The 24025-nt window shown below is 34.3% G+C and overlaps 5 protein-coding genes across 8 annotated transcripts; 2 read left to right on the top strand and 3 right to left on the bottom strand.

The window, feature by feature from the left end:
- Window positions 1-806: 806 nt before the first annotated feature.
- On the bottom strand, window positions 807-6253 carry LOC105160542 (knotted 1-binding protein). 2 transcript variants are annotated; one of them, XM_088885354.1, is made up of 6 exons: window positions 5901-6253; window positions 5675-5776; window positions 5445-5588; window positions 5212-5285; window positions 3788-5129; window positions 807-1150 (listed from the first exon to the last, which is right to left on the bottom strand). In XM_088885354.1, the coding sequence occupies exons 2-5, from the start codon at window positions 5720-5722 to the stop codon at window positions 4994-4996; spliced, it is 402 nt and encodes a 133-aa protein (XP_088741480.1). In that variant the 5' UTR covers window positions 5723-5776; window positions 5901-6253; the 3' UTR covers window positions 807-1150; window positions 3788-4993. The 2 variants fall into 2 exon arrangements, with proteins under 2 accessions (XP_088741480.1, XP_011076275.1); XM_011077973.3 differs by having other exon boundaries at window positions 5675-5733; window positions 5901-6250.
- LOC105160531 (Haloacid dehalogenase-like hydrolase (HAD) superfamily protein) lies at window positions 2491-4685 on the top strand. The gene is made up of 8 exons (XM_011077953.3): window positions 2491-2600; window positions 2932-3009; window positions 3175-3240; window positions 3349-3446; window positions 3553-3678; window positions 3808-4080; window positions 4171-4236; window positions 4333-4685. The coding sequence occupies exons 2-8, from the start codon at window positions 2961-2963 to the stop codon at window positions 4483-4485; spliced, it is 831 nt and encodes a 276-aa protein (XP_011076255.1). The 5' UTR covers window positions 2491-2600; window positions 2932-2960; the 3' UTR covers window positions 4486-4685.
- Window positions 6254-7886: 1633 nt separating the features above from the next.
- Window positions 7887-10901, bottom strand: LOC105160552 (receptor protein kinase-like protein ZAR1). The gene is made up of 2 exons (XM_011077984.3): window positions 8998-10901; window positions 7887-8888 (listed from the first exon to the last, which is right to left on the bottom strand). Exons 1-2 carry the CDS (start codon window positions 10469-10471, stop codon window positions 8218-8220), a joined length of 2145 nt encoding a protein of 714 aa, XP_011076286.1. The 5' UTR covers window positions 10472-10901; the 3' UTR covers window positions 7887-8217.
- Window positions 10902-13434: 2533 nt separating this feature from the next.
- Window positions 13435-21717, top strand: LOC105160561 (uncharacterized). Of its 3 annotated transcripts, none has more exons than XM_011078005.3 (8): window positions 13435-13848; window positions 16805-17079; window positions 17227-17316; window positions 17899-17967; window positions 19508-19573; window positions 19675-19989; window positions 20752-21099; window positions 21279-21717. In XM_011078005.3, the coding sequence occupies exons 2-8, from the start codon at window positions 16837-16839 to the stop codon at window positions 21390-21392; spliced, it is 1245 nt and encodes a 414-aa protein (XP_011076307.1). In that variant the 5' UTR covers window positions 13435-13848; window positions 16805-16836; the 3' UTR covers window positions 21393-21717. The 3 variants fall into 3 exon arrangements, with proteins under 3 accessions (XP_011076307.1, XP_088741595.1, XP_088741590.1); XM_088885469.1 differs by having other exon boundaries at window positions 16816-17079; XM_088885464.1 differs by having other exon boundaries at window positions 13435-17079.
- Window positions 21718-21866: 149 nt separating this feature from the next.
- LOC105162079 (reticulon-like protein B9) lies at window positions 21867-23076 on the bottom strand. Its single transcript, XM_020692161.2, has 5 exons — window positions 22922-23076; window positions 22516-22696; window positions 22286-22415; window positions 22128-22197; window positions 21867-22036 (listed from the first exon to the last, which is right to left on the bottom strand). The coding sequence occupies exons 1-5, from the start codon at window positions 23022-23024 to the stop codon at window positions 21867-21869; spliced, it is 654 nt and encodes a 217-aa protein (XP_020547820.1). The 5' UTR covers window positions 23025-23076.
- Window positions 23077-24025: the final 949 nt, after the last annotated feature.

Here is a 24025-nt window from a genome sequence, read left to right on the forward strand (position 1 = left end):
TGAATTGTATAGTCAGTGTAATACACTTAGGTGTGATTGATTTAATTTGATCAAATTTGATTTAGGTAAGAATTTTCTAACTCTTTGATTTCATTATCCCAACCAGTTGACTTAGGAAGTAATTAGGAGGAGATAAACTTAATACCAGGCAATTGCAGGTTGAGAGCAATTGGGAGGGAACCATCATGCCTGCTCCACAACTGCAAAAACTGAACTGGACTTCAACAGATGTCTTGCGAAAATCAATGGCAATTGGCATGCATTCGTTAAGAATTTCAACTTTTTACCTGAAACAAGTAAGAGTCAAAATTCCCTATGGAGAGAGCGTACCTAAGAAAAAAGAGATTCTGGTAATTGGTACATGTTTTGTTAAATCAGCCACAAGAATCATGTTCCTCTCGACTTTTATCCAGACTATAATAATATTATTTGATAGCACTATACAAGGAAAGCATGCACAATTTTATTATTCGGATCACGTCCTGATTAAGGGCTATCTGCCCCCTATAATTGCAAGATACTAAAACAGAAAAAGACTGAACTCACGGTTCCTAAATTACTCATAGAAGCTTCACGAGGAACTAAGTTCATGTATGGTGCATACGTTTCTTTCAAAAGAAGTAGAATACAATTCCTACATGAAGATTTTGAGTTGTGGGGGTTTTGGACAAATATCTTCGCAATCCGAAAAATTGCGATCCATGTACTACTATTTACCTGACATTCCAAAGAACTTGGGAAGGAAAGACGTGGTTAAGGTCTCTATATATCCCAAGTAAATCCAATAATTTAGGGCAAACAAAAAACAAGAAGAAGAAGAAACTCTAGTAATTAATGAATTAACTTCTCTTGATAGAATTTACAAAATAACAAAGGTTGTGAAAACTTGAGTCTTGAGATGTCTTATGCTATTATAGCAACATGACTATCTTAAATAATTGGATCGCTTTATAAGGCGGCCCAATAGGCCGTGGAAACATTTAGTCACGAGCTTTAAGTTTGATTTGATTTATAATTCAGGCTATCAACAAACTGGACTTTGATCCGAACTCTACTTAGGCCTGGATTTACCTTTTCTGTTGGATCCTTTTTTCCACTTGATCTACAAAGGTCCGAGCGGGCCGCGTCCAAATAAGAGCCCAATTCGTCTCTACAAGAAAGGAGAGCCGTGATGCAAATTCAACCAATTAATTGGTATTTTGGCTTGGATCTGATTTCTTGGTACTGAAAAATTTTTCAGGAAAATGATAAAGCGCTAAACAGTAAACTATACATAAATAAATAATTACATAATATATAAATGTGTATATATAATGATAGTTATAAACAAATTAGCTTAATCGCACTTACAATGAGATTTATCAAAGTGAAATGGTGTCAGTGAAACAGAAATACCTAATATTTGATTGAGATAAACAGTGTAAATGAAAGGAATATAAATGCATGATTTCATTTTCAGTAGCTATCCCATTAACGTGGTATCCGAATACATGCACAAGTGAGATGCTGATCAAACAATTTGACAACTAAATGGAATATGTTAGTATTATTCTAAAACACTGATAAAATCAATGTACTTACATATTCTATTTATGATTGATTGATAAAATCAAGTTCGTCCAAACAATGGTTATTATTGGCTTATAAAAAATCAAATTTGTAATATTAGTGAACAGTGAAATTCAACTAAAATTTGGCAGTAGAGTAAGACATAATTGGGGATCAGAACTTAATTTAATAAGCTAAATATTAAAAGAAAATTAAACATATGTAATTCCCTAAACCAAATCATATAGCTGGAGCAATGTTTGCCTTAATTTTACTTTAATGCCTAGAAAAGAACAGATGCTTAGCTGCAAATACTCTTGCCAAATATTCTTATCCAAAGTCCATTATTTTTCTTTAACAAATTAAAGAATAAAACTATACCAAGTGGAAACACACCCATCACGCAGTTTCTAATCAAATCAATATAATTGAATCCACTTGTCTCAAATCATCAATTATTATTTCTCAAACACGTTCCACTATTTCTGAATCTACAATTTTATAGACCTAAGTAGACAGAGGTGGCAAACATCCATTGGACCACACATTAAACATTCTTAGTTAATTAATATAATCTCTGGTGCGAGGGTGGGGAGTTATGAACTTTTCATCTACACTATGTTTATTTCCAAACAGGAAGTAGATAATAGATGGAGACCTAATACTCAGAATACATCTATTGAAACAAATATTAATTTGGATAAATGCTCATATATATATATATATATATATATGTGTGTGTGTGTGTGTGTGTGATATGTGTGTTTGTGTATTAATTTGTTTAAAAGCGGTTTATATGCATTAATTAATTAGAAAACGACCCATAACGACATCTGTGAAAAATTCTTGGAAACAGTTGATCAACAAAAGATGCTCAACACATCAGCAGTTGCATGGTATAATTCTAGCCTCTAAATATCCTTTATGGTGGTGCTTGATTCCATTAACAAAACATGATCTCATTCTCATCTTTTGTTATATATAAATAGATATACCCTCCATGCCTGATAGTCCATTGTGCAACCAAGAGCCCCTTTCGAGCTTTCTTTAAGGTAATTTATGATGCTTTATTCATTCCCAGTTTTCTTGTTTCTTCCTCTCCCATCCAAGTTCCTACTTAAGTTTTGTCAAAGGATTTGATCATAGCATATACCATCTAGTATTACACATTGATCTAAAACTCGAAAATTTCTGAACATTTATTCACATAGATACATGACCTCGTATTTTTAGTTTGTCTGTTTCTTTCCTAGCATATATTCCCTATATTCTTTTGGCATGTGCATATAGTAATTTTCTATCCTAGGTTCTTCGAGGGTGTCAACATATATCTTCAGAATAACATTTTACTTTGAGAAGTAAAATGTGAATTAATTTCTTCAGGAACAACTTCATCTATAGTTCGACTGAAAATGGAAGCTGTCGGGGACAGTGGTGCTAAATATGAGTGCTTGCTCTTTGGTACATCACTAATCCTTCTCTATTTATCCTCCCCTTAGTATTTGTTCATCCAAATTAAAATTACAATATCAGTTTAATGGTTGAAAATTAAGGGAAGATTTTTTTTTCCCGATCAAAGGGGAAGATCGTATATGATGAATTTCATAATCCTTCATCTTTTCTTAGATATGGATGACACTTTGTACCCTTTGAGCTTGGGGATCAACCTGGCCTGTCGCAAGAATATAGAAGGTAAAGTTCTTGCATACCACCAGTCATTGTAATCCTAAATTGTTGTGATAGATTATGAGTTTATGATGATTGATAATGAACGCATGCATGGTTTCGCTTAATTTGCAGAATATATGTTGCATCACTTGCAAATTGAAGAAACTGAAGTCCCTAGGATGTGTTTGGAGTTGTACAAAGAATATGGAACAACAATGGCTGGTCTTAAGGTATATATAAACAAGGCAGAGATATATATTGATCAAGATGATCCAAGGTAGATGGCTTTAATTTCCATAGGCCACTTAGAACTTATGCCTTTGTCATTTCTTGCAGGCACTTGGATATGAATTCGATAACGATGAGTTTCATGCTTATGTTCATGGTAGATTACCCTATGAGTTGCTAAAACCTGATCCACTGCTACGAAATCTGCTATTGTCCATGCCCCAACAGAAAATAGTATGCGAAATTCAAATATTTGAACTTATTTTGGAGGGTGGGGTGGGGATAAATGTTCAAATTATTCAATTCAAGCAGACATGTAGGTAAATGGCAAATCTTAAAGTACCTGTTATTTTCTGGCTGCAGATCTTCACGAATGCAGATGAAGCACATGCAGCTCAAGTGCTCAGTAGGTTGGGCTTGGAAGACTGCTTCCAAGATGTTATTTGCTTTGAAACTCTTAACCCTCCCATGGAACCTGTTAAATGCATAAACGGAACGTATGAAGAAGAGCCTCAGGATGCCACTGAGACAAGGAAGAATGAAGAATCGAGTTTTAAGACTAAAATTTTGTGCAAGCCTTCATTAGAAGCCATTGAAGCTGCCATCCGTATCACAAATGTTGATCCAAAGAAAACAGTTAATTCCAAAAAATACCTAATTAACACATTCAATTCAACTGCATAGCATAGCGAAAGACTGAAGGGAGTTTCTCTTTTTCTTTCTCAGATATTCTTTGATGATAGTGTTCGTAACATTGCCAATGGAAAAGCAGCTGGTCTTCACACTGTAATTGTAAGTTAAGAAAAAAATTAGCACATACAGTAACCAAATTCCAATGTTATGAGAAATCCTGCTTCATATTTGACCTGATTGGATACCAAAATGCAGGTGGGAAGATCAACTCTGGTACCAGGTGCCGATCATGCTTTAAACAGCATACATAATATAAGAGAAGCCTTGCCTGAGATATGGGAAGATGAAGGAGAGCATTTGGAGCAAATAATCCAATCGCCTGTGGTAGAAACTGTTGTTCGAGCGTAAATCAGATTACACATTTAATAGGTGTGCTAAGAAGCAGCAAACTGATGTTAAACGTCTATGACGTGAAGGAGACTGCTTACCTGAGATATGTTAGTAAAATGCTTGTTGATTAATAAAATTATAGGGTGTGTGCGAAGATGATCAGCATAATGACTTTGTAAGCAACTTATCATAACAAATCTGCAACTAGCATACTTCTATCCTGTGTGCCCTTAGTGATTCATACAGCCAAAATTACATCTATATGCATCCAATATCTCATGTAATTCGTAAAAATTAAAACACAATTTCAGTATCTTGAAATCCTAACTCACTTGTATAAGCATTGATATCCTGATTGAAATTCAGTAAAATGACAGAGGAATTAATCGCAAACCACTCATGCAGTACCAGTGCCATATTTAGGTCATACTGATACTACAACTAATATACTGCAACAGGTGCTTGAATTGTTCCAGGGGTAAGCTGCAGATTTGGATCTTCTGTTTATCCCTTGTCATACATTATCTCAGGATCCACCATGAATGTTCTCTAGTAGGTACTTAGCATTGTTCAAAAGAGCATCAATCTCCTCATTAGCAGCATCAAGTAAGCGAAGTTCCTTGATCTCCCCCTGCCACTTTTCCATCTGTTCCTTGTGTATTCTGTCAACAAATAAGAGTCATAATATGTAGGAAATCCTCATTTCCAGTAACTCGAAGCCAGTTTTTACTTCTTTTTACTTACAAAATCATCCGTTCTTCAAATTCATTGCTCAGTTCCTTTAGCATTGACTTCCCTGATTCTAGCAGCTCGGACACCTTTACAAAAAGCAATCAGAGGCATACATATTCCAACAAAATTGTTCCAGAAATTCACGTATGAAGTATATATCAAACAAGGTATTTCTTGAGAGTCGTGGACTCTCCTGTTCAGATGAAAACTACAAAATTTTCAGAACCGACATTTGTAGAATTTACCATTTGAGTGAAGTTATTGATCTTCTCGAGAATGTGAGCAATCTCCATCTCCACTTGTTCGGAATTCGAAGCTCTTGGATCGTTATCTTCACCAGGAACCTGTACAATCGATCCACCTTCCACCAAGGTCTCCTTATCCTCCACCTGTCAGTAATAGGATAACAAAATATACTCCTGATCTCTTCTCGACATCTAAATGCTTGTAAAGAGCGGCAGGGCATAAGACATACAGAAGCTTTCATGCGTTTTGCCATTCCACTGACACCTTCGTTTTCCATTGGCAGTGAAACTTGTAGATATTGGAAGGAAGAAGTATAAATAATCTCATCTTCCTTAAAAAGCAATTTTAAATAATGCATTATGTATAGACATATATAAACAAAAATGGGCAGCAAAACACCAAACCAAAAACTCTCAAATCTAAAGTTCGACTGTAAATTCGAATTATACAATTACCAGAAAAAATCAGCAGTGCGAATGATAGTTTGGGGGTCTCTGTGAGTGCGTGTGTGTGTCTAGAGAGAGAGAGAGATGCATCTGCAGGAGCGAAGAAGAGAAGCGTCGAGTATGGCGCCGATTAAACAAATGTCTCACTCCGGATTCATAAAACGTGTACTCCAATGATAGTCCTTGCTCTCGGTTGGTTTCACGCATTGCTTGACGTGTGGAATACGAATCCGGGTATCCGGGCTCATCTAGACCGAGTGAAATCTATTGTACAAGAGTATCCTTGAAGGTTTTTTTTCCATTGCAGCAGTCCAGTTTGAGTCGTAAAACATCATACGTTGCAACCTAACGGCATCCCCAACCATTTTTAATATTTGAATACACAATAAATCACATAGCACAATCAACTCCAAACTCTTATTTATACATATATACAAGCGTAAAGGTATTTTCTAGTGCAATACGCCGTAATGCATTTCAATTCACGTGAACATAGTAGCAAATAAAATAGTTGATTGACAATACGTAGAAGTGTTCTACATGTCACAAGCTAGGAAATACAAAACACATAATACTTCTACACGCCTATTCTCTATGCACGAGTGATCTCGTCAACTACCAATCTCCAACATATTTTGCTTACCAACTTTATCAAAGTCACATAATATCATAACCACAATGATAACAAATAAGAACACCGCCAAATTGTAATATTTTTCTTATCTTGTTTTGCTCAACTTAGTTGGATTCGTAGCTTATCAATTTCAGCAACCTTCTTCTCGTAACTATTGATCTTCTTCAATAAATTAGGAATTATAACCACACTACAATCACACATAAAGGGATCTATCCATTCGAAATATCACAATAACCATCCTACACACAGAAAATAAAGTGGTTAGCAAATTATTTCTAATCACATATTATTAAACGATAATATTCAAAATAATAAAACAAGTTGGACATTACACATTTGACCCTTAGCAACCTCGGAAACGACATCTGGGGTTTGCGTTAGTCCAAAACGTCTTAGTCACAACGGCATTGCTACAGAAATAGAAGTTAGGGACAGTTCGTAAATTCAAGGGAAACAGCAGCGATTGCTCGAACTTCCCCCCATTAGTCAAAATTCACTGAATTTGCTGATTCTAATAAAAAAAAAAAAATGAATGAAGATTGATATTTACAATCGATTGACTGATTACTGACTAATTGTAGGTCAAATAATTTTTTTTATCATAAAAATATTTATTTAACCTGTAATAAGTCAACAATAAGTTAATCAGGGGCTAATACTGATTTTTTTTTCTGGATTTATTATTAATATCAGCAAATTCGGTGAATTATGACTGATGGAGGGACTTATTTGTTAGATAGAAACAAATCTTAAATGTGTAGATGTAATTTTCCACATTACAAACGATTTATGTGTAATTACTCCAAACCTTAGAGAAGGAGAGCATGATTATCCCTAAATTAATTAACCCAATAATGCCCAAAACACTCTGTAAAAATAAAATTCAAAGCAATGAATTCAAGAATCTTTAGCATTAAATTAGACCATATCCCTAAAGGGCAATGCATTAAATTCTTGTTAGAACTTTGCAACTTCACCCATTCTTCTTTGAATGTTTGCTGACTTGAAGAAATAAGTGTGAGCTCATGACTAGTCTAAAAACATGCATCTATTTGATCTTTCACCAGCCAGCCCTGTAGATAAAGTCAAAATTTTTCTTATCACCCAATTTGTAAATTACGTCACATCAGTATAAATAATACAGATTCCACAGCTGAGATGGCTTAATTGTGAGTGTTTGTTAATTTTTACGCTCAATTTTAATAAATAGGGATGAGGGCAAAGGTCCACTTAGAAAAGCTTAGAGGAGGAGAGCAAGACTTGTCACTGCCACCGACACCGGCAAAATCCATAGATTGGATTGTTCACATGCCAAATGAGCAAAAGTTGAACAAGAACAAACACACAGGACAAACTCATCAACGGAACAACCACCAAACAAGAAGATGTACCAATAAGAACAAGAAGAAGACAAGTGAATAAGCATTCTCGTGCATATACAGACGTGAGCTAACACAACACAGTCACAACCTATAACACCATGCTCTTAAACCACAATCTAGGCTGTTCTGGCCATCACAAAAGGAGATTTCAGACATAACTCAAACTTCTCGTGAACACGGGTGCGATTATGCCCTCCTTCATATGCCCATTTTACAATAATGCCAATCATTCCTCGTATTTTCAAGTTTTTCCACTTCAAATGACAACTTCTATGTGGTAAATAAAGAAGTGAATCCTTGGACCAGATCAGTCAGAGGGGAGTGGCAGTCTTTCCAGTGCGTCGGAGACATGCCTCATCGAAGGTCTTTTTTCGGGGCTGATGTTCGTGCATGCCATTGCAATCTTCAGAACGGCGATCATCTCTTCTTCTTTATCGGCATCTTGAGCTAAGTTTGGGTCTAATACGTCGGACACGGGTTTCTTCTCTTCAATGCATAGTTGCATCCATTGGACAAGATCCATTTCTGAGTTACCAACTTGGACTAATGGTGATCTTCCAGTAATCATCTCCAATAAAATCACTCCGTATGAGTAGATATCCCACTTTTGTGATGGTTTCACTACTTTCAGCGACTCAGGAGCGTGATAGTAGGAGCTGAAGGAAGAGACGGAAGCAACTGTTGCTGCATCTGAAGCTGAACTGCTCTGTGGCCCTCGCTGGGGCTTTTCAGAGACCATTCGACTGGATTGCAAGGTTGGGGATCCACCTGCTATATTAGCTAGGCGGCCGAGGCCAAAATCAGAGATTTTCGGCTCCATATTGTGTCCAAGTAATATATTTGATGGCTTTAGATCTCCATGAACATATTTCTTGGGACTGTACTCGTGCAGATAAACCAGGCCTTTTGCGACTCCTTTCATTATTTTCAATCGCACAGACCATGAAAGAGGCGTAAAAGCTACCAGTCCAGGCTTGCCTGAGGACATTAGCACAATATACAAATTCAGGTTCCATTAAGTAAACAAAAAAGTCATCAAAATCACAATAGAAACATGATAAACTGGGTAGGGTTTTTTCAAACTAACCATGGATTGCAGTACCAAGATTCCCATTTGGTATGAAATCATATATTAGCAGCTTCTCATCTACTGACCAATAATAAGCTTTGAGAGTGACAATGTTTGGGTGTCTCAGCTTTCCAATAGCTTCAACTTCAGTCTGGAATTCTTTAAACCTTTGTGAACCTCCTTCGCCCAGTCTTCGGACAGCCAAGGTAAGCCCATCCTCAAGCACCACTTTGTACACAATTCCAATTCCACTCTTACCAAGGACAAAAGCAGATGCCTTCAGGAGCTCATCAAGATCAAATGCCACCTGTGCGTCCAACGGCACTAGATCATACTGCTCTACATTTTCAGATAAAGTCTCCGACTCATCCTTCCTGAAGCATAGACATTCCTTCCTTCCTTTACCTCCCTTCTCGAAACCATAACCATTTTCATCCTTCCTCTTGCCACAACGGCAAATCCTCGAGTAACAATACGAGAATAACAAGCCAATAACACAAATACCAATTACATCACCCACAATAATAGCAACCACAGTGCCTTTACTCAGCCCCCGTCTACCACCAACCTTTCCTCCACCTTGGGGTGGGTAGTTACTAGGTAAGTAAGGGAATGAGGAAGGTGAACTTGCCTCGCTATCAGAAGAACACAGATTCTTCAATGGAGGACCACAAAGGCCCGGGTTGCCAATAAAGGCGGTCGGCCCTCTATTAATTAGAGCACCACTTTGTGGAATTGGACCGCTTAATCTGTTATAAGTGAGATCAATGTAAACTTTCTCAGGAAGATTACCAAGACTGGCTGGAATTGAGCCATTAAACATATTATGAGATAAGTCAACAGTCCCTTGCAAATTAGAGAGATAACCCAAGTCACCAGGAATAGGACCACCAAAGACATTGAATGAAAGATCAAGCTTTTCCAACAAAACCAAGTTTTTCCCAAAACCATTAGGCAAAGAACCACTAAAATTATTATGACTAAGCTCAAGATTCCTCAACCTTTTGCACTGAAGCAGTGATGCAGGCAATGACCCATTAAAGAAATTCTGTGATAAATCTAAAGTCTGAAGGTATTGAAGATTGCCAACCTCAAATGGCAAAGTCCCAGAAAAGAAATTTCCATAAAGCACCAAACTTTGGAGCCCCTGAGGCTTGAAAAGCTCGGAGGGCAACCCTCCAAACAACTTGTTGTTCCTTAAATTCACATGCCTAAGCTCAGAGAGAGATCCAAGAGAGGAAGAAAGAAACCCAGAGAGTTTCTTCTTAGGTATGCTAACAGAGACAACTCTTTGGTCCTTGCATGTAATGCCATTCCATGAACAAGGGGTTTCATCAGAGTAGTTCCAATTAGTAAGTGACCCCTCAGGGTCTTCCTTAATGGACTGCTTGAATGACAGCAGAGCTGCACCTTCATCGTTCAAAGAACTCACAAAAACAACACCACAACAACTACACAAGATTAAAACCAAGAAAGCAAGAAAAGCTACCATCTCCAAGAAAAGAAGATGGGTTCTTTAGAACTTACCTTTGTGCAGTAGGTAGGAAAAAGAAAGAAGCTTAGAGATTGAATTGTGGCTCACAGAGTGAGTGAGAGTGTGAAAGGTTTGACAGTGGGGATGGGAGTATGGAGAAGAGCAAAAAAGAGAAGAAAGTCGTTCTGGGGAAAAGGTAAAGTTGTTGTGTTCAGCTCAGCAAAGGGCAAAAGCCCGAAAGGAACCTTGGGAAAATAGATTAGTTTTTAGGAAAGAGGAAACAACAGTGGAAAAAACGAAAAAGAAGCTCTACTGCCTCTGCCTCCAACTCCAGCTCTCTTGGTGAAATAAACAACTCTCTACTGTTTGTAGTAGATTTCTCTATCTGTTATGGTGGAATTGGGAATACGAAAGGGAATGGGGATACGAATGGGAACGGGAATGGGCGTTTCTTCTTTCCATTTTTTATAAATCAAACAAAGGTTAAGTTTAATTTATGATACATGGACACATACACAACCATACAAAAAATCATTAAAATTTAAGACACGATACGGTATTAATATGATTATATATAATATATTTTTTAATTATATATGTTCTTAATTTTTTATGAAATTAATATATGCAATATAAAAAATATCAAGATAAAATATAAGCACGTCTTATATCTAATTTTTTAATCAAATGTAGCTTAAAAAATATACAACAAGTTCATTTTAAAAAATATGAAATTAAAAATTTGTAAATCATTCTAATTAGTTGAATCATCATTCTCATCTCTTGAATTTTTAATACTTTCATCTCAATTTTTTTAGGCTGAGATGGGTGAATTATTTTTTTTCCCTTTTGTTTTTCTTATAGACATCCCAAATATGTCCAAGCCATATCTGGTATGTCCGACGCAATATCCTTGTTTTTGTTTTATATTTTTAAACACACGAATGCCACGTCCAATACATATCTGAACCGTGTTCGTATTCGATACTATATCGAATAATTTTTCAAAATGTCCACGCATTATACAGTTTAATTATACAAATATTTTATTTTTTACAAAAAATCATAAATATGTTTCTTGATGGGGTGTTAATGTAATTTATTTTAAAAATCATTCATATAATTTTTTATATGTAAAATTATCAATATAAATTACAATCACAAGACTCAAAAGATATATTTATAATTTTACTAGAACCACAAGCATCTTGATATAATTGAATTTAATTTAGATATGTAGGATGTGATTTGTGATTTTGCATAAAGGGAAGTTCCCATGACATTTTGGTTTAGAAAGTTGGGCATTTTGGTTCCCATGCCATGCCATTAGGCTTTTGTTTAACAAACCAAGAAGTGCCTTTATTATTCATTAATACCAACAATATACAGCAATTAAACTATAGAAAGTTCAGAACCCAACCAAGTAAACAATATTTAATTTTACCAGTGACTATTTATTTTTTCACTATATGTATACATTATTTTATGTAAAAAAGAAAAAAAAATTACTTTGTGTTTCACATTTAAATATTTTGTTTGACCAACACCACTAAATACGACGAGAATATATACGTATTTTTCATAGTTTACGATTTTAAAAAGAACAATGATTTGTTTATTATTAAAGTCTAAAACATTATAATTATCTCTAAATTGAGACCCAAAAGTTGGAGCATGACAATTTGCACAAAGTTTGGATTAAATTTAAACTAATCTTCTAATTATGTCTCTTTGATAAGAGCCAGAAAGCAAAAATACAGACCAAATTGAAAGGAAAGTGCAGATTGACAGTCTAGGATGTCTTTAAAGTGCTGGACCGTTGAGTGATAACATAATACATAATTCAAGATTATGTTAATAATCTCGACTAATACCATGATTCCAACACATGCCTCTTAATTAATCATCAATAATATGAAAATTGTAAGCAAATGTTTTAGTAAAGTTCATTGGATTGTAATTTTTTTAACCAATAATTATACGTAAAATAATAGTGAAAGACATGATGTGTGTTCAACTTTAATCCGTATACCAATTAAGATGATACTTTTTTTTAATTATTATTATTACAATTAGACGTACTAATTAGATACATAAATAGTACTTACTTGTCGTCATCAAATAACTTGAAATAATAATATATATTAAGTAAAAATATAATTATAATGTATAGCAAATATCATAAGCAGTCACTTCATAAAACTAGCAGAGAAATTTGGATACTTTCTGCATATGATTAGAACTTAATTCCGATGTGGAAAAAAAATTACATTTGATGGATAATTTTAATTTCTGTGTCTAAAGCAACAATAAAGTATGGGGAGATGGGGATTTTAGAAAACGAGAAATTGGGTGGGGCATGTGATTGTGCATGTCGTGGAATGTCATGTCACTCGGACTTTATTACAAAGCAGAGGAGGAGGAGGTGGTACCTCATGGGCCACTATAGGGATGGCTTACAGCTTTAGCCGCTAATTTATGTTTACCAACCAACCCCAAAAACTAATAAATCATTCTTTCAACATTTATTACTACTACTTTAATTAATATGTTTTCAAATCTAATTTTAGTAAAGTTGATAATTCCACATAATTGGTTTCCAAACAAGGAACAAATCAATGATGGTATAATTCATTTATACAGAATTTTTTTAGTACCACCAAAATTATAAAAGAAAGAATATTAATTGCAAATGAGCAAAATATCTTTTTACAAAAAATTATAACAGTTTGTCTTTTTGTATTGTTTAAAATAAAGCCGTTTACTTCTTTAGAAAGAAAAGTAAATTGCTTCATTTTAAAAAATAGATGGGATCAAATATTATATTTTAAAAAATAAAAATAAATAAATTGCTATTTTTTTTTAATACGAAAATATTTTGATAATTTGCAGTATTACAAAGGGTTGTCTGCGTTTTTCCCGTAAAAGAAATGAGCAGCTTATGATATAATTAAATTTACCTATTACCTCTACTGCAGTAGCACATGATTGGTTTGAACATTCCTTAGTGGATGTGGTGTAGTAACTTAGGAGGAGAAGCAATTGGATTAGCTGACAATGTTGTGGGCGTAACTTTACAAATATTGGGTTTGGGTCGGAATTTGGGTTTAAGTCTGGATGCGGACAACCTTCAAATCAAAGGGCCCTGTAGTTTTGGGAAGCGGTGATGACAAGTGTATAGTGGGAGTGAGGGGGCGCAGTTGTAGCCATTTACATCTTCCACGTCCACCCATCACCACCTTGTCTCTCCCCATCATTTCCTCCTTGTTGCTCACACCGAGTCCCTCCGACCCATCGCCGCCGTCGCCATTTAAATTTTTCTACGATGGCGCAGCAGAGATGTGTATGTATGAATAGCACTCAAATGGGTGGCGGCCCACCGAGGAAGTTTTCGTGTACGTATGAATTTTCTATCCCATTTATTTTAATTTATTACACTATATTAATTATTTCTTGTTTTACTATATATTGATAGGAAATTTCAAAACATTTGCTACCATATATTAATGTTTTAGAACTATTATCAATTAAACTCTACTATAAATTCATCTTTATTTATAATGATAACTCGATTTCCAAACCTCAACTCATCAATATATATATATATATATATACATCTTTTTTTCATAATAGTTTATCATTAAATTATTCAATACCTTTAATTAAATTATATCGAAATTTCAAATAAATAAATACGTTTAATTAAAAAAAATCCATTATATAAGTAAGCATGTAATTATATTCGCAGGACTTGAACCCAATCCATAATATAGAATACCATATATGCAACAATATTTTCTTTTTTTTCTTTTAATGGTCAATTAAACTTTAATTTGATGATCACAAACTTTAATTTTATGGTCAATATAATATATTTTTATTTTTATTTATCATATATTTTAAAGTTTAAAAAATTATTTATTATATGTATGTAGGAACTGCGTGCAATATATAACAACTAATTAATATAAAAAGAAAAGAGCTTCCATACTTACAAATTGAGGTTGATGATACCGCTGAATTATTTTTTTGTGAAGTAAAAAATATCCTTAAATTAATAACATAACTAACTTATTCAACTTTTTCAAATCATACATTAATCAATAAATTAATTTTGTTTCTTGTATTTTTTTGAGTTACTTTTGTGGGAAGAAAAATAGTTATGATTAGTTTTTAAAATGGGTTGATTACATATTGCATCCAAGTTATGATTGTTTTTATATTTTGGAGTCTAAATTTTTTTCTGTCAATTAAATTTTGCAAAGTTGAGATGGTAAGTCGACATTAAAAAAAAATTTAAAGGATAAAGTGTAAAAACAGATACAATTAAAAATGACGAAATATAATTTATCCTTAAAAATTATCTAAGTGGAAATATAATGATTTTATTTAAAAATTAATACGATGGTGTTATTTACACTACCGTCAGTAAGCGTTGAAGAATTTTGTTTTAAATGTTTTAAATCACATTGTCGTATTAATTTTTAAATATGATAATTACACCCTTAATTAGATAATTTTAAAAATTAATTGTAATACGTTTAAAATATAATTTATTGGTTTATATATTTTATTTTTATTCATAACATATTATAAATATAAAAATTATTTATTATATGCACGTAGAAATTATATAGCGAAAGTATATTAGGTAGATATAATTAACACAGAGAAATATATAGAAAGAAATGGAATAAGAATCCTGATGAAAATGAGCAGCAGCACCCTTTATCAACTACGGAGGGCCAAAGAGTAGAGTGGTGGAAAGAATTTAAATCCTGACAATGAATTAAAATTACTACTCATTCTGAGAAACTAACAAAATAGAGAGAGCAGACTGATAACAGAATGTGGGATGACTCAACATTTGTTCTTCATTATTCGACACGTCGACAATCAAACAATCAAGCACATGCCTCACCCTCCTGACATGTGTAATACTATGTCTCAACATTCAAACAAATGTACCACCATTTTTAAAAATTATTATTTCAGGGGTTAAAATATTATTTATAATATGGTGAAATATTCTAATCATAATAAAATTATATATACTAAATTTTGGACTAAATTTTAAAGTTTCGTGTTAGTACAAATAGAGTCGATGTATCGTAAATTTTCTAATGTGGTTTATACACTAAAATAATTACAACATTTAAATATCGTTAATAATAATAAATAGTCGTAGTATATAATTATTGATGGCCATGTAACGATTTTTGAATGTGATTTTTGCGAGGGTAACTAAAACATTTGTCAGAGCTAAAAATTATGATAAATATTTTTACCATGGCTCTTAGCCGTGACAACTAATTTTTTCACGGTGAAAAATTTAATTTTTTATTTCAATTTTATTTAACCATAAATAATAATAGTTATTTAGCATGAATTTTAGTCATAATCGTTAATGTTGTAGCTAATAATACTTTACTATGGATCGAAAAACGCCATTAGATTTGATTGCCAAAAGCCATCAGATATATAGAGAATAAATTATTTCTTTTCTAAAAACGTAAACATATTATTATTATTATTATTATATATAGAAGGAAATCATAGGAACAAAATCGTTTTCTCTTTGCGTGAAAAAATTGAAAATAAAAATGCAAGACTTATACAAAAATAATATATATATATATACATATTTATAATTGTTGATTAATTTCTTGAAATATATAGGATAGGGTTATTTTTTTTAATTTTTCTGGCCTCGCACTTCAACTATCGATTTTATTCGTTGTCCTTCTCTCTCTCGGCTGTTATTTATGTGGAGAAATGCATGGTTTCTTATGTATGAAGATATTCTTGGCAACTTCCAGACGATTTCTACACAAATCTTACACGTACCTTGGATATATAGTAAGGTGGAAAATTCTAGGTGAGATTTGGTCGAGCCCGAATCATTACATTATAAGTGTAATAAACTTAAAGTATGATTAATAAATAATTAAAAAAAACGACCAATCACATAAATTATAAGCCTATTATATTTATTCTGTAATTATTGATTTAATTGGGTGAACTGTGAACAGGCATCATATCATTGCCTACCAAAACCAAGAATAAACCACACAACCTGACAAGTACGCCTTTATATGCACAAGTTTTTCAAAAGTAAATTAATAATAGTAGTAAAAATCCCACTTGAAATAGACCTGCGCATAATGTTTTATTTTTTTGGTATAAACATTTCAAGTAATGGGTACTTATACAATTAATTCCCTTGCACACACATTCTATATAAATATCAGACTAGAAATTCAATGTTCATGCACGTTATCTGCTTCCTTGCCTTCTCCCCTACTATTTTCTCTCTCTATTTTCCATATTATTAATTATTTTTTTTACAAGTATCTAAGTAGTTGTGGTACAAGAGAATTACGATGAGTGGGCGAAACTCAAGTCACGATGAGGCTAATTATTGTAATCAAGTTGTTTCAAAAAATGCAAAATCTAGTGGTGGTGAGATACCCCAAGATTTGATCAAGTTTGTGTCAAATGTGGAGCTCCATCCCATATTAAGGGATCCTGATGAGCAGCTGGGAGAATCCAAAAACAAGTTGGATGCCTCATCCACAAAGCGTCTTCGAATGGAATGCGATGGTGATCGTGATCGTGATCGTGATGTGAGTCTTTTAATATTAATGTTTAATTACCCAAATAATTAACAAGGAAAATTAGGGAAAATATCTAATATTTCAATTTCTCGAATTATGTATATGTTAGCCAAATATTAATAATTTGTTCATGTGATTTGATTTTGTAATGTATAGGGAAAATATGATGATGAAGGGAGAGAATGGAAGATGAGGAAGCATTGTAAAACTAGCCGTTCCGCTCAAGTACATGTATCTTGTGAGAGGGTGAGTGACCTACCTACCTCACCATATATATATCTATATATATTTAAATTCAAGAAATATTTAATTACTACTCCATATACGTAATCCATGAAGTCATTTAATTAATTAATTACTTGGGTTCAACCCTTTTATTTTATTTTTTTTTTGTTATACTTTGCTCTCTTATTAGTACCCAATGAGAGCTATAATTAAGATTAGGGTTCAAGATTAATGATCTTCAGCAGGGTTTCAATATCTCTTGTATATTTAGCTATTTGATTATGAAATTATATTTCAGACACCAACATGTGTATGTAATTAATAACTTCCAACCCAAAATTAATTTTTGTCTTAACTAGGGATTGCTAATTAATTAAATATACATCGTAAAGGGTTATTATAATAATTAGCTTATAATGACATTTATTAATATAATTTGAATTAATTTTGATGCTATTAATGAATATAACTGGTAAATAATATAGAGGTGAAATCATAAAGATGCTAATTTTATGACCTGTTTTTGGTGGAGTTGGTCTTTATTTTTTGTTTACTACTCTCAAGTTAACAATATTAACTGGTAAGTAATTATGAGTTGGACAGAGGCGCAGGGATCGGATGAGGGAAAAATTGACTAGTCTTAAGGAGCTGTTGCCCACCACTGCCTCCAAGGTACTACTACTACTACTACTAGTCTACTGCTACTGTCTTTTTGGCTTTTAGGGGATTCAATATATATATGTTTGATGAATTTTTTTTTTTTTATTTAAATCAGATTTAGTTCAACTCGATCAATTATAATCAAGTGTGATAATTTTTCTTTTTGTATATTGTACATTAATTATATATCAAATATACATATTTATCGTGTAATTCAAGTTTACAGTCTAGTCTTTGTACAAGAAATTTATGATATTTATGGATGTATTTAGGGAAATTATATACAACATAAAACTATGTTGGGCAAAATGCTTTTAGTCCTATAAGTATAAAATTTGTTTTGGTATCACAACTTTGGTTGGTGTCGCTTTTAGTTTCATAAAACTCATAATCAGGTAACGACCAGAAGCGATAGATTTGGTCTACCTCAGTAATGAAACCATCGATGTTTCTGATGCTACTATCGATACTTCCTTTATTGCCCATGTTCGTTACATTGCGTGGGTGATGTTTTCACAGCCAGCAGGGCTTAACTAACGAAAAATCGATCTAAACTGGGGAAGTGTTTTCGCTCTCAAGCGCCCTAGCCGAACCAGATACGCCGATCCACGCCAGTGGCGAGCTAAGCGAGTGGAAAGCCTACCCTTATTAGATTTTAGTCCAAAAAGTCACATATGTTGTGATTTTAGGACTAAAAAGGCATTGTTTGAGACTAAAAAAACATTGCAATTTTGGGACTGAAAAGGCCCAAAATCACAATTTTGAGACTAAAAAAACGTGATATGAGTTTTATGGGACTAAAAGCGTCACGTACGATAGTTGTAGTACCAAAAAAAATCCTACCCTTGTTTTTATGGGACTAAAAAAATATTTTGCACAATTATGTTTGATTTGAAAAATTAGAATCTTTATATGTTATCTTTACATGGGATTGTTCGATTACGTAACTTGTAGATGTCAATATAACTTATGTTATACACGAGATGTACATGTAGACAGCGTATTCCATTCAAGAAACTGAAAATAGAAAATGCAAAAATCTAGCTATAATGAAAATGGAAACACTAAATTCATTTAAACAGAAGATGAGATTAATTAATAGCATATATATAGCAAGGTACGTACAAGAAAGTAAAAAGGGCACAAGACTTACATTGAGACACCTAGCTACAGTCTGGGCTGGGCGAGGAGGAGCTGCTTCATCGTAAGACTAGTACAACAACAAGAAGAAGAAATTAAGATCCATGTTTGTTTCTTATATAGACAAGACATATATAAGTGACAGGCTGGTTTGGCCTCTTGCATGCATGCAGTTTAGAAAATGGACAACACTACGTACACTCTACGTACTACGTACGTAATTGACTTGACAGGGCCAACTACAGAACAACTGTCTTAATCTGCAAGCATGAATATCATCTTTAACTCCATCTAGTGAAGTAGTGGTGTGGGCTCATATCATATATAGTCTGCTTTCTTTTCTTTCACATGCATAAGGACGTGGCTACTCCGATTACCAACCAAAATATTATTATACTTTGATGCATTGCAGTCGGATCAAGCATCTCTTCTGGATCAGGCTATTAGGCACATCAAATCTCTACAATCTCAATTTCAAGTAACACTACTCTCTTTTCTTCTTTCTTTCCTCACCTTAATTCTCTACTCTTCCATGCATCTCTGCTTAACGATTCAGTCATATGAAAAAATATGCATTAGGTATTGTCCATGGGATTCCATCCATCCCATATTGCACATATGCCAGCTGCAGGTCAGTTTCACAGCAGTATTCAAAGGCCATCTTCGTCTGCTCCCGGGAGGCTGGAGAAAGCCGGGATTGGAATGGGATTCCAGGTTCCATATAGTCCCATTCCTTTCTTGACGCCTGCACCCACTACTATTTCACCTTGCGTCATTCCATCATCGATTCTTCATCCTAGCTCCACGCATCCCCTGCACCAAGAATCTACCAGCAACTCAATCCTTCCACCAACTTCTTTCAATCCCCATCACCTCTCAAATGTGACTCTTCAGGTTATCTACATTTCTCTCGTATTTAATTCAGTATATTTTTTGTTCTTATGGTGCAAAAGTACGTTTCTTATTTTGGTGTTTTATTTTGTAATGAAAGATTCAGAACCTGGAAAGTTCCATGATGTATGGGGTTTTTAGCAGTTAATATTCTGACTCTTATGATGTGAACCTGCAAGAATTTGTTAATGGTGTTCCTTGGTACTTCTGACTCTATATATATTTATGTGTGTGTGTGTTCATATATATATATTGGTATATTTTATTTCTCAATGATTAAGAACATATAACTTGAAAGTTCTGTACTTCAAATGCATAATTATAGCACTTAACATACTTGCTTGAGTAGATTTGGAACCAATTGAAAATAATCAAGGATAAATTATATTGACACCCATTGGGTCGTGAGGTTAGAACGAAATTCACTAACGCTATCTGTTTTTTGTGAAAGTACAGCTACACCTCTAAGGTTATATTTGTAATTATAACCAATTCTCTGTTCAAATGCAAAGTTTACACAAATACCCCTTGAAAAATATTAATACTAACAAGTAACACCCCTTAGAGTATGTAGTTGTAATTTTACAAAAGACAGAAAGTATTTGTGTAATTTGACCTACTTCAAAGGGCGTCAATGTACTTTATCTAATAATCAAAGATAACTTCCCTGATGACGTGGATACTTCTTCCTCACTCATTCAAACCACATTTCCTTTTGGTTTTCTTAAAGTCCTATGATATTAATGTTTTATGTTTTGTCCATAGCAAGAGGTTTGGCCTCTGAGTTCGCACGAGATGCCTCTGAGGCGAGCATCAGGATCCATTCTCAACACGGGCATTGGTCATGGAGTAGGAGAAAACGATATACCTTTCTCTGGCAGAGGTTCCAATATGTTCCCATCCACACCGTCTGATCTCAGTGCATTGCATTTATCAGCAACAGGTTTAGCTCCAACATTTGGACCAGGAGTTCAATCAGTTGCTCCTGCCCTGTGCCCAGCTTCTGATTCAGTAGCGCCGTCCACATATTCAAGATTTTCCAACTTTAGTCACTCCCTTCAAGGGGAATCAGGCTTTCCCATTGTACCAAGAATTGGGCCAGAGACAAATCAGGTTTTTCCTCTCATTTTAAGATATCATCATATTTTTTTAACTAATCACACTGAAGTCTTGTCCAAACAAAACCTGGAGAGATATCGTCACGAAATTGGCTCTTGTTTCATTACATTTCCGTATTCCCTTTCCCCCATGTTAGGATCTGAAGTTTTTCTATGTCCTGGGGCATTTTTCAGACACCTCTTCCGCAAGATCCATTTGCAACGATCCAGTCTCTACAGGCATTGCCATCCTCCTTGATTAGCAGCATGTTAGAGATGGTAAACCAGACTTATAGAAACACTGACTGACACGGGTCCGTCTCCTCCCATTAAACGTTTGGCGTGAATTTGTAATGAAGGAAGCAAAGCTCATTTTGCTTGGTTTTGGGAGCTGAAATTAGGTAGAATTCAAATATGTTCCTGCAACCTTTGCTGAGGATGGGAACTCCGAAAAGGTTATTGACTGTTGTTAAAGTGTTTAGGAATCAAAATCAGTTCTTTTGCTGTGTTTGCTAGACTTTGGTTACTCTCCTGAGTAAAGGAATGGATCATCGTACTTCCAATTTTTATTTCCTTCAACATAAATCAACCTATGTAAATATCCAACAAAATCATGAAACTTTCTTTGATTTCAGACATGTTTTACATTCATGCACTTATAAATTAGGCCACAATAAGAGTTCCCAATTCCTGAGTCGATGTCTACAGCCAACATAAGCTCTATAATCTGGCAGGACCATCTTCAAATGTGGGAGTCAGTGATTGATGCCGATCAAACCTCCTTCAGAATCTCTTCTTTTCTTTAACTGGTCCTCTTGGAATCTTGTTCAGGATCCTGGAGTCAATTTTCTTGTATAGTTTCTTCATGTCCCTGTTTCCTCTGCTCGCAAGATAATCCACCTGACCCTGATACCGTTCATACAAGGCCGGTATAGTCATCAAGCAGATACAGCCTTCAAATGATCAGACAACAGAAAACACTAAAATTAGTCTCGAACATAAAATCACAAAAACCAGAAAATGAAGGACGCAGAGTCTTTGTACTAGTGTATAACAGGTTCAAGGAGCTGAAGTAGTCTCCAATTCCTGACAGGATCGAGAGGAATGCGATCGCCTGAACCAAGAAAGAATCAGGGAAGAAGGACAGTTTAATGAAGGAAATGCCCTTTTTGTGAAAGGATGATGTTGTACACATTAAGTACCAGGATAAAGGTCTTCAAATCTTTCCCAGACGAAACATCGTAAAATCTTAACAATATCCTGTTGGCTTTAGCAAACAGCCACCGGAAGGTGGATTCTGGAATTGTGATTGTCCGAGGATCAAGACGATTCCTTTATGTTGACATGAATATGAACAGAGAAAAACTCGTTTGTTAGACATGAAATATATCAGCATACAGAGTTGGGATTCTAAGAATGTCGTAATGCTTACAAGTCAACCATGTCTGCCCCAATAGACCAGATCAACAGGGCCAGCATCAGAATCATGGAAGCATGGCACAGAAGAGTGACGAAATTATATTCCAGGACTTCAAATAGCAACCATATGATGGTGGATCCAATCAGTATTGCCGCTGACAAGTTCTTGTTCCTCCACAACAGTATGTCAGCAGCTGCAAGAAGCATGTTTATATATGTCATTATGATCATAACTCAATTCTGTTAGTCATTAGCAAGATTTCTTGATCACTTCGTTGGGACCAAATCAAGAAAGCTACAATCTAGAATCTGAACGTGTAAAATATAAAAATTGTATATGTACTTAAAAAAACTATACAATGATTATCATACAGTGTAAGAAGAGTGATCAAGAAGAGGAGCTGCAAAGGGGTATTGACCTTTCCCTCCTCCAAGAAGTGCATGCAATGGCTTTTCACTTCCAAACAATCTTTTTGGAGATGCGGGAAAGTCATCGGATTCGGAAGAGGAGTAGATTGGCATTTTTCACTTTTCAAGTTCAGAAAGAATGAGTGTTGTATCTACTACAAAAGTTTTTGACAATCTGAATAGATCAGTAGTACATTGGTTTTTATAACAGTAGGGTAATATACCAAGATTTGCAGCCAAGGAACTTTGCAGGTAGAAAGAAAGGAATGCCTTCCTTTGGCATGTCTGAAAAGACTACCTCCATGCATGTTTAAGGCCTATCAGCCTTTTTTTTTTTAAAAAAAATTAAAACCACCTAAAGGTGGGGAGCTTTTCGGAGTCCCCAGTCCTTATATATTAAAATTTACAAAATAGTTACAACGGGGAGAGCTACCTCCCTAAAATTTCTAGCAAAGCCATAAACAAAGAGTACTACTCCCTTACAAATAGAGCAACAATAAACGAGGAGTACTATTCCCTTATAACAAAAGACTCGAACAGGTGTACTAGTATAACTATGGCGAGTCAAAAAGCTTTTTGTTATCCCACCACATCATGAACCGCACAACACCTGCAAATAAATCTATACAAGAAGGCCAAGCCAGAGTGTGTAATGTTCCAAAATGATAAATAATGAACATTAGTATTAACGTGGAGATCAAGTTTGTATGACTGGCAGCTTTTGAGCCTATGAAAGGGGTTCAAAAAACCTCCAAAAGATATAACAACAAGCAACTAGACAAAGGAAAACAACAGAAGTAACAGGCCAAAGGAATCCATAGAGACATTAGTTTAAGGCCTATCAGCTTCATTATGAAGGTTGGGGAAAATTACAACGAGCTCCCCTAAAATTTTATATAATTATAAATATTTTCTTGTTATTTGAAAAATTATCAATATTTCGTTGATTCTAACGTCCGTCTAGCAACTAGTCAGTTTAGGATAATCCGTTAGTCTTTGTTAGGTTTCGATTCACTTTTTGTGGTCAACTGACTAAAATGTTGATTGTGGATTGTATATTATTTTTAAAATTTTTATGGACTAAGTGGATAATTTTTTTCTTACATTTTCTCAAA

This window comes from Sesamum indicum, linkage group LG1 (genome assembly GCF_026168435.1).
Source record: "Sesamum indicum cultivar Baizhima isolate 11 linkage group LG1, ASM2616843v1, whole genome shotgun sequence".
Taxonomy (NCBI): domain Eukaryota; kingdom Viridiplantae; phylum Streptophyta; class Magnoliopsida; order Lamiales; family Pedaliaceae; genus Sesamum; species Sesamum indicum.